Below are 13103 nucleotides of genomic sequence, written 5' to 3'. Positions count from 1 at the left end.
TTTCCGATCACCACTGTGTATTTTTTTAAACGACCATCTCTGCTAGCAGTATCAGAAAAGAACCAGAGGTGATCGAAAGGCGCTGTATCAATGAAAACACCGGCACATTGTTTGCTCAGGCCTATACACCACCACCAACTCTGCCCTCGGCCTCTGTCGATGACCTTGTGGATGGTTTTAGCTCCAATGTTATGACTCTTATGGATGCTATTGCACCACTAAAGACCAAGGTTTTATCTGGAAGGAAAAAGTCACCATGGAAAAATGCCACAGCAGTGAGATCCCAAAGAACAAAGTGTAGACAGGCCGAACGTAGGTGGCGAAAAACCAAACTACAGGTCCACTACGACATCTACAAAGACAACCTCCGTATCTATAATCAGGAATTGAAAGGGGCAAGGCAGTCCTTTTTCTCAGAGGTTATCAACAAAAATAATAATTCCCGCACCCTGTTTGCCGTTGTCGATAGACTGACAAACCCCTCATCATCAGTCCCTCCTGAGCTCCTGTCCAGCAACTCGTGCAATGACTTTGCAGATTTCTTCACCGATAAAATTCTGAAGATAAGACAAACAATGTCTAGCTCCACCTCAGGGAACATGGCTTTGTCACCTATACCTCCAGATTCACTAATTAATCTACAACATTTTAAACTTTTAGATTGTGCATCTCTGACTGAAACTGTTCAACAGCTAAAGTCCACTACCTGCTGTCTTGATCTGCTGCCCACAAGCTTCTTTAAAAATATTTTTAACAGTGTAGCACCAGAAGTACTGAACATAGTAAACACTTCCCTTCAATCGGGGCATTTTCCTGAAGCCTTAAAAACAGCAGTGATCAAGCCCCTATTGAAGAAGCCTAATTTGGATGCCTCAGCTATGAGCAACTACAGGCTAATTGCCTCCTTAATGCAGGTATAAGAGAGCTCTCAGCACCTAGTCCTCCAGTCTTTCCATCACCTATGGAAACCTTTATTGCTGTTAATCAACACGAGGACCAAAGTTGTGCCAATGAAAGTTAAAGAAGCCATTATGAGATTGAGAAACAAGATTAAAACTGTTAGAGACTTCAGCCAAACTTTAGGCTTTCCAAAATCAACTGTTTGGAACATCGTTAAGAAGAAAGAGAGCACGGGTGAGCTTACTAATCGCCAAAGGACTGGCAGGCCAAGAAAAATCTCCACAGCTGATGACAGAAGAACTCTCTCTATAATAATAAAGAAAAATCCTCAAACACCTGTCCGACAGATCAGAAACACTCTTCAGGAGTCGGGTGTGGATTTGTCAATGACCACTGTCTGCATTTCATGAATCGAAATACAGAGGCTACACTGCAAGATGCAAACCACTGGTTAGCTGCCAAAATAGGACGGCCAGGTTACAGTTTGCCAAGAAGTACTTAAAAGAGCAACCAGAGTTCTGGAAAAAGGTCTTGTGGACAGATGAGACGAAGATTAACTTATATCAGAGTGATGGCAAGAGCAAAGTATGGAGGAGAGAAGGAACTGCCCAAGATCCAAAGCATACCACCTCATCTGTGAAACACGGTGGTGGGGGTGTTATGGCCTGGGTATGTATGGCTGCTGAAGGTACTGGCTCACGTATCGTCATTGATGATACAACTGCTGATGGTAGTAGCATAATGAATTCTGAAGTGTATAGACACATCCTATCTGCTCAAGTTCAAACAAATGCCTCAAAACTCATTGGCCGGCAGTTCATTCTACAGCAAGACAATGATCCCAAACATACTGCTAAAGCAACAAAGGAGTTTTTCAAAGCTTAAAAAATGGTCAATTCTTGAGTGGCCAAGTCAATCACCCGATCTGAACCCAATTGAGCATGCCTTTATATGCTGAAGAGAAAACTGAAGGGGACTAGCCCCCAAAACAAGCATAAGCTAAAGATGGCTACAATACAGGCCTGGCAGAGCATCACCAGAGAAGACACCCAGCAACTGGTGATGGCCATGAATCACAGACTTCAAGCAGTCATTGCATGCAAAGGATATGCAACAAAATACTAAACATGACTACTTTAATTTACGTTACATTGCTGTGTCCCAAACATTATGGTGCCCTGAAATGGGAGGGGGGGGGGGACTATGAATAAACACTGCTGTAATTTCTACATGGTGAAACCAAAATGTATAAAAGCACCCTTTATTAAAATCTGACAATGTGCACTTTAACCACATATGATTTTTTCTATTACAAATCTCAAATTATGGCGTACAGAGGCAAATAAATAAATGATGGGGTTGTGTCCCAAACATTATGGAGGGCACTGTATTATGTGTAATATGTCATTCTTTTATTGTATCTGTGTTTTACAGCACACATTTTATCACCCAACTGACTATTAACAATCATCATGAAATAGGAAAGACTTAAGATACAATTGCAAATATTATATTGGCTTCCATGATGAAATGAGGCATTTTGCAAATGTTTTTGTAATACGGAGCATTTGTATCCAGTCAGTCCACATTTGTGTTTTGTTTTGGAGCTTTTTTTTAACCAGATCAGCAACTTGCATTAAGTTCACTTTTCAACATTGTCTGTTAGATTCAGAAAGGCAAACTTCATGGAAGTATTGATGTTGGGTTGTCCGTCATGTCGATCAAAAAGAAGACACAAAGGATTGACCTTGACACAGAAGAACATATATATCATCTAAAGGTTTGTAAGTGTAGAAAGTAAGTAACCCTGTTTACCATTTAAAGGTGTACAAATGCAGAAAATGCAAATGAAGAAAATGCAGCTTCCAGATGCGTAAACGTACAAAAGGAAAATTCACTGACACTTTTCCACGTGCAGGTAAAATCTCAGGAAGTGTTTGACGCTTGGGTTACAAAACTGCGGCATCATCGACTGTACCGTCAGAATGAAATAGTGAGATCGCCCAGAGACGCCAATTTTCAAGTGTTCCCTCCATTACCAAAACCTGACCTATCGCCAGCTCTAAACGCTGCTGTACTAGACGTAAAGGTGTGTAATTGTAACTCTTATTTGGGGTATTTAATGCATAGGTTACATTTCCTCGTAAAATGTGAAATAACGCTATTCATTGAATTTAGATTTAGATATTGTGTAGCTTCTACTTCGTTAAGCTCGTGTGATGTGGTGAAATTTTTGTTCAGATAAGATGGATTGTATATCATAAGGTCATAAGTGATAGGAGCAGAATTAGGCCATTCGGCCCATTAAGTCTGCTCCGCCATTCAATCATGGCTGATCTATCTCTCCCTCCTAACCCCATTCTCCTGCCTTCTCCCTATAACCCCTAATGTCGATCTAAGTCTTGCCACACACTCGGGGTACTTTGTATTGTACTTGATTGTATGCATAAAGTTTTATTTTTCATACCTCATTTTCAATTATGTTTATTTATGATTTGCTCCAAACATTAACAAAGTCTCACCACTGGGCAGATGCTGTATTTCAATGTAGAAACAAGGAACTGCAGATGCTGACTTACAACAACAAAAAAGCCACCAAGTGCTGGATGGTCAGGCAGCATCTCTGGAGGACATGGGCAGGCAGTGTTTCGGGTCAGGATTCATCTGATTGATTCTGCTGTATCCTATCCATGTTCTCTGGAGATGCTGCTTGACCTGCAGAATTACTCCAGCACTTTGTGTTGCAATCTGTTTTAATGTACCTTCCAGTTAAACGTTTCAGCTAAAGGTTTGATAGGTGTATAATTTAGAAGGAATTTCTATTAAATTTCAAATCAATGCTTCTCATTTCTCTGTGGGTAAATTTGAATTGACAAATAAGAGGGTTTTTTTAGTCTACAGCAAGAGTTCCCAAACTGGGGTAAATTTCGCCTAACCAGGGGGCAAATTTGTTGAATCTCGATTTGTACATATGCTTTCTCATTGACTGACTGTGTTTGGTTCTGGTAAACCGGTATCTGTTCATCATTAGTTGTTCATAAATAAGTAAAACATTGTTATGTGCTATTAAAGTTGCCTGGGGTAATCGGGACAAAAAAGATTGGGAACCCCTGGTCTACAGCCTTTGCTGGAAAAATGGACGGCCATTGAACAGTTACAGAAAGTCTTTTGAAAGATAAATTATATTTTAGCATAGTCAGGATCTGTATTCAGATATTTATGCAATCTCATGTGAAAAGTGTCTTTATTTTGTGTGGTTTTCAAAATTAATGATTGTTATGGAGATTAACTAAATAGTTGTTTAACTATAAGGAACAATGGTACGGATGTTGGATTTTATCTACCAGATATTTTTGAATAAAGTCGTTTTCCATGCATTGAAAGGCTTGTCATATCTTTAGATAATAACTATTCGGTTATTGATAGACAATCAGCATAGTTATGTCATTTTGCTGAGGCACAGATTAATACTGTGGAGAAATTGCCTTTTATATTGTAATCATTTATGATACCACAACATGTATTTATTACTGCAATGGTTTAAACTGGATAAGATAACAATTTTTTTAAAACTCTGATACCGTAGCTTATTGTAAGCTGTATGAAATTTACCATACACGTTATAACCAATGGGTTAATGGTGGCTTCTCTCTTGGATGAGCTTTCTGTGGGTTGTTCTATAGAACGTTACAGTACAGCACGGGAACAAGCCCAAGAGCCCACAATGTCCGTGCCAAACATGATGCCAAATTAAACTAATCCCTTCTGCCTGCACATGCCCCATGTTACTGAGCAAATTAGCTGAATAGTGGAGATTCAATTTTAACTAATGTAGTGGATTTATATAAACACTGAATTAAGAACATGGCATTATGAAGGTGGTAAGAATTATTTTTTTGTATAAATCTTAAAACATGGTCAGTTAGGTAAACCGCTTAAATACCTTGACTCCAGATTGTTATCCCCACTCATTTTGCTGACTGATACTTTTAAACAAAGTTAGATGATTTAAATTTATATACAACAACTAAATAAGTCAAAAAGAAAGACAAACAACACAGTTTAGTATGAATCTGATGAAGGGTCTCGACCCGAAACGTAACCTGTTTCTTTTCTCCAGAAATGCTGCCTGTCCCGCTGAGTTACTCCAGCATTTTGTGTCTATCCACAGATCAGTAAAACCTTTGTGTGAATGGAAGTGAGATGGTATAAATGTAGATAAGGCAGATAAAGAGGCAAGTTTAGAAAAAACTAAAATTATATGAGTTTGTTTAAATACCGCTCTATCCTTCCTTTTGCGATAATCTCATCCATTTTGGATCAATGATTAGATCTATTATTTAAGGTTTTGATCAGTTTCCACTGTTCACGCTGAATAACGTTTTTAGTTTATGTCCCATGGTCTCTTTTTATGTGCCCGCTAGACCCAGCAGAACAGTTTTGCACGTCAGCCCTCCATTCCGTGCAGTACAAGTCTACCTACTTCCTACAGCAACAGTCAAACCAAAGTCGCAGTTTGGTTGCTGGAATCTGAAGAGATGAATAAGTGTGCAAAAGGTAGTGAGTAAAACATAATGAACTCATAACCTACATTGTTGTATTGCAATATGAATATATTGAATAAAGTATCACTATATATTGAATATATTGAATAAAGTTGTGACCACTGCCCAGTCCATCATTGGCTCTGACCTCCCTACCATCGAAAGGATCTATTGCAGTCACTGCTTCAAAAAGGCTGCCAGCATCATCAAGGACCCACATCATCCTGGCCACACACTCATCTCTCTGCTGCCATCAGGTAGAAGGTACAGGAGCCTGAAATCTGGTGCATCCATGTTCATGAACAGCTTCTTCCCCACAGCCATCAGGCTATTAAACACGCCATCAAACAAACTCTGAACTATAACAGCCTATTGCACTTTATCTGTTTATTTACGTGTACATCTATGGTCTATGCTATATAGACACACTGAACTGTTCTGTATTTGTGCTTACTATATTCTGTTGTGCTGCAGCAAGCAACAATTTAATTGTCCTATCTGGGACACATGACAATAAACTCTCTTGACTTGTTTTGGTTTACGTAGATCTTGCACATTGCCAGTCAAGTCTGGTCGAACTCGGTACACTATTACAAAATCTAGAAATTCTACAAAGGACCCAGTCCGCTCCAAATTTCACTGATATGCAGGTATGGTACAATATTTACACTTATTTCAATGCTGATTTAGTGACATATAATATTAACCCAATGCTTAACCCAAAAATTAAGAGACCCATTGTGCTTTGTAGAACTTTTCAGGGTGCTAAGTGTTTAATACTTTTTATAAATTATGTCTGTTTAAATTAATCCTGGCACGAACTATTACCTTTTCAGTATGCACAATAGATGCTGGACATTTTTATTTTTATTTTGGGCTTTCAGTGTCTTGCAGTTTTCTTAATTTACATTATGTTCTTCATTTAATCGAAGCACTGTTCAAAAGTGGATTTAAAAAAGTGTTTCTGGTGTGGAATAGTTAGGGTGTGTGCACAGAGCCTAGGTTAGGGGAATCAAGAATTAGAGGACATGGGTTTAAAGTGAGAGAGGAAAGATTTAATCGGAACCTAAGAGGCAACTTTTTCACAAAGAGATTGTTGCGTACATGGAACACATTCCCAGAGGACAATGTACAATGCAGGTACAATGTTAACATTTAAAAGACATTTGGACAGCTACATGGATAGGATCGGTTTAGAGGGATATGGGCCAAACATGGACAGGTGGAGATGGGAGATCTTGGCCGGTGTCAGGTGAAGGGCCTGTTACTGTGCTGCATGGCCCTACTGTTTTATAGCTAAGTAATATGCTCCTTATTATTTTCGGAAGCATTATCCAAACAGCTGCAGTTACCAAAAGCAGTCTTAAAACAGACGGAATCATCCCCTGGAGTTTCAGTGCTTTATGTAGTCTTAATAGTTTTCAGTTGGGTGCTTCTAACACTCATCAGCTTTTTCATTTTCATATCAGTTATGATTTGATAATTAACTCTGTGTTAATAGGTCAAGGATTTAGTCATGATATTGCTTTAATCAACGCATTCATATTTGCTTTGAATCAGTTTGCGACTGTGAATTAAATTGGCCGTTTTGCGAAGAAGGATCTAAACTTGGAATACTAAATACAGAGTAATAAAATCATGTCAACAATTAAATGATGAAGAAACTGAGGTGACGTCATATAACACAAAAACAAAGCTTAAAGTGACTAATGGTTATCAGGATGCTGGAATTAGATTACAGCTTTCAGATCATTTCCTGATTTTGTTTTGCGTGTGTGTGTTCCCTTGCTAAGGAAAGGGGTGTTTTTTTGCAGCTGTTGGTCTGTACATCAATGCAAACTGGGCACTAAAAGAAACTGAAACTCAGGAGCTATTTGGTCATTAATTTGTTTATTTTTGTCATTATGGTACATTCTGCCAATCTGATTCTACCACTTTTTTCTTGAACAATCGGTTACAAACTGTTCTGGGTTTTGTGCTTGTTAGTAAATTAAAACGCGTGTTTGTCTTTGGCTTAACCCCCTCATTATATCGTAGGCAAATTGCATAGATATTGCAAAGAAAGACAAGCGTGTCACCAGAAGATGGAGAACAAAAAGTGTCAGCAAAGATGGAAAATTGCAGCTTCAGGTATCTTATTCTCCTTACTAATGTAATCACTTGTTAAGCCAGTCTAGTTACCATTATGCCTTTCATACCACAGATTCACAGATTGCTGCTATTTTCCAGTATGAATAAAATAAATTTGGAATACTTTAACTCAAATATGTGTTAACTCAAATATGAACCTGTTTTTCATCTCTTAAGTATTTCAGTGGAAAAGCTTGGATGCTACATAAATTTGGTGTACTGCCTGTGTATTGGTCAGTGAGTTGTAATATTAAATGGGGATTAGATTGTGTATGACCAGCTATAATGACTTGTTCTAAAGATTTATGGACTAGTTTGATTCAGAATGTTAAATTAACACCAGAACAACAGCCAGCTGTAAATTGTTCATTAGTTTCTTTGGTGGTCACCAAGAGTCTGCACAATAAGCAGTGAGCAAAAGTGGATCTATTAAGAGTTAGCATATTAATAAACGGGGTTACTTTCTGTAAACAGCAGTAGGTAAAATTGCTGTCATCAGACAAATCCTTTCATCAAGTGTGAAATATGTTTTAAATCAATTTCTGTTGTTGTAACTCTTTCCGTTCAATTTCTGACAATATAGCAGAGATATGTTTCTGAAACAGTAGGCTGGGGCATGCTAGGAAACTCCATAGTAAACTCCATTATGGGCGCAGTGGTAGAACTGCTGCCTCACAGCAGCCGAGACCCAGGTTTGATCTTGACTACGGGTGCTGTCTGTGTGGAATTTGCACATTCTCCCCGTGACCGTGTGAGTTTCCTCCGGGTGCTCCGGTTTACTCCCACATTCCAAAGACGTGCAGGTTTGTAGGGTCATCGGCTTCTGTAAATTGCCTTTAATATGTTCAGGAGTGAAAGTGGGATAACAAAGAACTAGTGCACAGGTGATCGATGGTTGGCATGAAATCAATGGGCCAAAGGGCCTGTTTCCATGCTTTATCTCTAAAACTAAATCTGTTGGCAGTCATCCCCCTCAGTGTCAGGGCATTTGAGTCGATGCTCAAGTTGTGAATTTGCTGGCTTTGCTGTATCTCACCCTCCTCCTATGTTAGATTTCACACAGATTAAAGTGACAGACCATTAATGTGGCATTAACATTGGGGAACCTGTATTCTGAGCCAATGCCAGATTAAATCTGGTGCAGGAATAACTGCCTGCAGTTTAAGGAAAGGAACAATATATATGAATATGCTAGGTTTTACCTCTTCATAGATTTTCTTTAGGTTCACTGCTTATTATGGATGCTCTTGGGAACCACTTAGAAAGTTAAAATCAAGAAGAATGTACATTTGGCTATTTGTTTAAGAAGGAACTGCAGATGCTGGAAAAATCGAAGGTAGATAAAAATGGTGGAGAAACTCAGTGGGTGAGGCAGCATCTATGGAGCGAAGGAATTGGTGACGTTTCGGGTCTGAAGAAGGGTCTCAACCCGAAACGTCACCTATTCCTTCGCTCCATAGATACTGCCTCACCCGCTGAGTTTCTCCAGCATTTGTGTTTATCGACCTTACATTTGGCTATTGATCAGGCGTTAATTTAGCATGGCATCATGCATGTCCATGAATCCTTCGAACACATCACTGTCATCAATGAGCCCATTCATTTCATTTCACTGGACTGTTGCAGGTAAGAGAGAGGAGTCAGTGTAGGGTAGCTCGCATTTTTCCTGAAATAATTATACAGGCACCCTGGGTTTTGGGGGGGGGGGGGGGGGGGGGGAGAGAGAGAAGGGGAAGGTTTACGTTCTTGAAAAACACGTTCTTCAAAAACGTGTAAATTAAACATATACGTGTCAAGGCTGTCAGGTAAAATTTGAGCATGTTATTCCAAAAATGTGAGGCCGTAATTAATCAGGCTTTGGTATTAAACGAACAAGCGCATTATCCTAAAAATGCATGAATCAAATGCACATCTATATGTTGATAAAATGCAAGCCTTTTGCTGATCAGAGCAAGTCTTTTGCTGGTTTAGTTTATTGTCACGTGTACCGAGTTACAGTGAAAAGCTTTTTTGCATGCTAGCCAGTCAGCAGAAAAACAATACCCGATTTACAGTGTTTAGATACATGACAAGGAAATAATGTTTAGTGCAAGGCAAAGTCCGATCAAGGGTAGCCCGAGGGTCACCAAAGAGGTAGATAGTAGTTCAGCACTGCTCTCTGGTTGTGGTAGGATGATTCAGTTGCCTGATAACAGCTGGGAAGAAACTGTCCCTGATTCTGGTGGTGTGCGCAAGCCTTTAGCTGGTGTGTGCAAGCCTTTAGCTGGTGTGTGCAAGCCTTTAGCTGGTGTGTGCAAGCCTTTAGCTGGTGTGTGCAAGCTTTTAGTTGGTATATGCAAGCCTTTAGCTGGTGTGTGCAAGCCTTTAGCTGGTGTGTGCAAGCTTTTAGTTGGTATATGCAAGCCTTTAGCTGGTGTGTGCAAGCCTTTAGCTGGTGTGTGCAAGCTTTTAGTTGGTATATGCAAGCCTTTAGCTGGTGTGTGCAAGCCTTTAGCTCAGGGGCCTCCAAACTTTCCAGCATGAGGGCCACATTGTATATTTGGCACATTCCATAGGAAAAAATAAAGAAAACCATGCAACCGCAGACATAGACCTGGCAGCGGTCGCTCTTGTTTGACTCCTCAATCACTTCACTCAAGTGAATAATTCATTAAGAATTCTATGTTACTGCACAAATACATTGATGAGCTAAAATAAGAGTCAAGAATCAAGAGTGTTTTATTTTCATATATCCCAGATAGAACAATGAAATTCTTTCTTGCAGCAGCACAACAGAATATGTGAAACCCCAATTCTATAACGTCTATCCATGTACTCCAGAGGTGCTGCCTAATCTGCTGGGCTACTCCAACACTTTGTGTCCTCTTTTTGTAAACCTACACCTGCAGTTCCTGGTTTAGACTTTGGACTTTAGAAATACAGCATGGAAACAGGCCCTTCAGCCCACCGAATTCGCACTGACCTGCGACCACCCTGTACACTATGGACAATTTACAAATTTTACCAAAGCCAATTAACCAACAAATTGGGAGGAGTGTGTGGGAAGAAACCGGAACACCCGGTGGAAACTCATGAGGTCACAGGGAAAATGTACAACCTGTACAGACAGCACCTGGTCTCTGTTTCATTATGTTCTGTCTCTATCTGGACTATACATAATGGACGATTAAAGCAGTCTTGCTTACTTGAACTTTATTGTCTTTGTGCAGTCACCATCCGAACTGGGCCGCGCCCCGGTGTCACCTCTAAACCAGTCCCCCGTACAACAGTACTTAAATAAACAATCCTATTGTTACATCTTTCTTTTTCTTTTTTCAAGTTAGTCTCTTTCCCTTAGGTATTATGTACAACACTTGTACCATATGCTCTGCTCATTTACAACAGATCTAACAACATAAGTAATAATAAATCAACAGTTCAAAACATCCGTTTCCAACAAGTGCATAAACAACACATTTTCATTTCTTTTTTTTTTCATAGTCCATACTCTAATCACTGAGTATAGTCTGTCAGGTAGCGGGGTCTGACAACTTGTCGACCTGACCTGGTGACCGTGGTGACAACTTGTCGACCTGACCTGGTGACCGTGTCTTGGTTCTCTGCTGGGCCATCTGGCGGTATGGCCGCCTCAGTCACTGTTGGTGTGGGTGTGTTTTGTGTTGGTGTGAGCGTGGTGAGATTGTGTCTGAGGTGGCGACGATTTCGTCTCAGAACACCTCCTGACTCTAACTCCACCTCATACGATCTATGGCTCACCTGTTGGACCACTCTCGCTGGTCTCCAACCCTTGTGTGTGTCACAGGGCTGTACTCTCACACTGTCCTCTCTTTTCAGAGTGTCCATGTCTTTTGCTGTGCGGTTGTAGTACTTTTCCTGTCTCTGTCTGTTGTATTTCAGTCCCTGTTCGTCGTGTGTCACCTCTGGCTTCAGCAGAGTGTCCTTTGTGGGAAGCAGGGTCCTGGTCCTCCTGCTTAGGAGTCTCTGTGCCGGGCTTGTGTTGAGGCCCTGGCTCGGTGTGTTGCGATGATCCAGCATTGCCAAGTACGGATCCTGTCTCGCTGCTGCAGCCTTCAGCATCAGGCGCTTGGCTGTCTTTACCGCTGACTCCGCCTTCCCATTACTCTGCGGGTATCCCGGCGACGATGTCCTGTGTTCAAAGCCCTGTTCAGACCTCCCAAAAGTTTGAATAATAATCTACTGTTATCAGATAGTCTTTATTGTGAAAGGAGAAAAGGTCCGTTCCTACCTTGGCCCAGGGTCTGCTGGCCATGTCATGTGGATGTAGTGTCTCTCTTTGTTGCTTTGGGTCCACTGACCTACATATGTCACATTTGGCGATGAAGGTCTTGATCTCCTCGTTCATTCCAAGCCAGTATACACACTCCCTCGCTCGCCTCAGACATCCTTCTACTCCCAGGTGAGAGGAGTGGATCCTGTGAGTGATGTCCACCCTGAGTGCGTCAGGTATCACGGCTCTGTCTCCTCAGAACACTATGCCGTCCTGGAAACTCAGTTCATCTTGGAAAGTGTGGTAGTGCCTGATGTCACTTGGTAAGTCCTTTTTTCTCTTGGGCCACCCTGCCAGTATTCTGTTTGCAACACTCTGTAACTTTGTGTCATCTTGTGTTGCAGCCCTGATGGCACTCAGCCTCTCTGCTGAAATGGGTAGGTAGCTGACCATGTTTTCATCCAATCCTTGGTTCCTCATGAAGAATCGGTACCTTTCCACGGTCTCGTTTACCTTTGGGTTGCAGTACTCATCAAACTGTATGATCATTGAACTCACTGTGGTCCTCGCTGAAGGGCTAGCACTCGACAAAGTTGCCCAAAGTTCTCTGCCTTTTTCTCCGATGAGATAGTTGAATAGCTTGACTTTTGTGGTCTCTTCGGCGTCTGGCATGGTAAGGTCTATGTACAGTGTGAACTCCTCCTTCCAACTTTTCCATGACTTCGCCAAGTTGTTGGAGTCCAAAACCAAAGTTCCAGGGGGTTTTAGCCCTCCCATCGCTGTCAGCTAGCTGTTGTTTTTTCTTTGCCGATGCTGAAGGCTAACTGCTTATCTTTTGTGCTTTGTTGTGTCTTTGGTGTGCTGTTGGCTACGGGCCCACTGAAAACAAACTACTGGCTTCAATTGTTCAACTGCATTTTTCTTCTTTGCCGGCTTCTGTAAGGCTAACGTTAGCCTGCTGCTAGCTAGCTAAACTTTCACTTTTTTTAGTTAATTCTGACAATTTTCAACGTCCACCGCTGCCACCATGTTTCCTTATGTTCTGTCTCTATCTGGACTATACATAATGGACGATTAAAGCAGTCTTGCTTACTTGAACTTTATTGTCTTTGTGCAGTCACCATCCGAACTGGGCCGCGCCCCGGTGTCACCTCTAAACCAGTCTCCCGTACAACAGTACTTAAATAAACAATCCTATTGTTACAGTCTCGGTCACTGTAGGCAGCAACTCTACCGCTGCGCAACCGTGCCACTCCATAAATGTGTTTCATCACTTTTGTGATAAAAGTGTCTAAGGTAAA

The 13103-nt window shown here is 41.0% G+C and overlaps 1 protein-coding gene across 2 annotated transcripts in view; it reads left to right on the top strand.

Moving 5' to 3' along the window:
* Positions 1 to 13103, top strand: part of osbpl6 (oxysterol binding protein like 6) — a 110291-nt gene that overhangs the window by 54603 nt on the left and 42585 nt on the right. For both annotated transcript variants that reach the window (XM_033023861.1, XM_033023862.1), the window contains exons 5-9: positions 2567 to 2680; positions 2819 to 2989; positions 5325 to 5457; positions 5991 to 6094; positions 7482 to 7574. In XM_033023861.1, coding sequence (XP_032879752.1) covers positions 2567 to 2680; positions 2819 to 2989; positions 5325 to 5457; positions 5991 to 6094; positions 7482 to 7574 — 615 coding nt within the window. The remainder of the gene's footprint in view (positions 1 to 2566; positions 2681 to 2818; positions 2990 to 5324; positions 5458 to 5990; positions 6095 to 7481; positions 7575 to 13103) is intronic.

The sequence above is a fragment of the Amblyraja radiata genome, chromosome 7 (genome assembly GCF_010909765.2).
Source record: "Amblyraja radiata isolate CabotCenter1 chromosome 7, sAmbRad1.1.pri, whole genome shotgun sequence".
Lineage (NCBI taxonomy): Eukaryota > Metazoa > Chordata > Chondrichthyes > Rajiformes > Rajidae > Amblyraja > Amblyraja radiata.
This window is presented reverse-complemented; position numbering and strand designations above follow the sequence as displayed.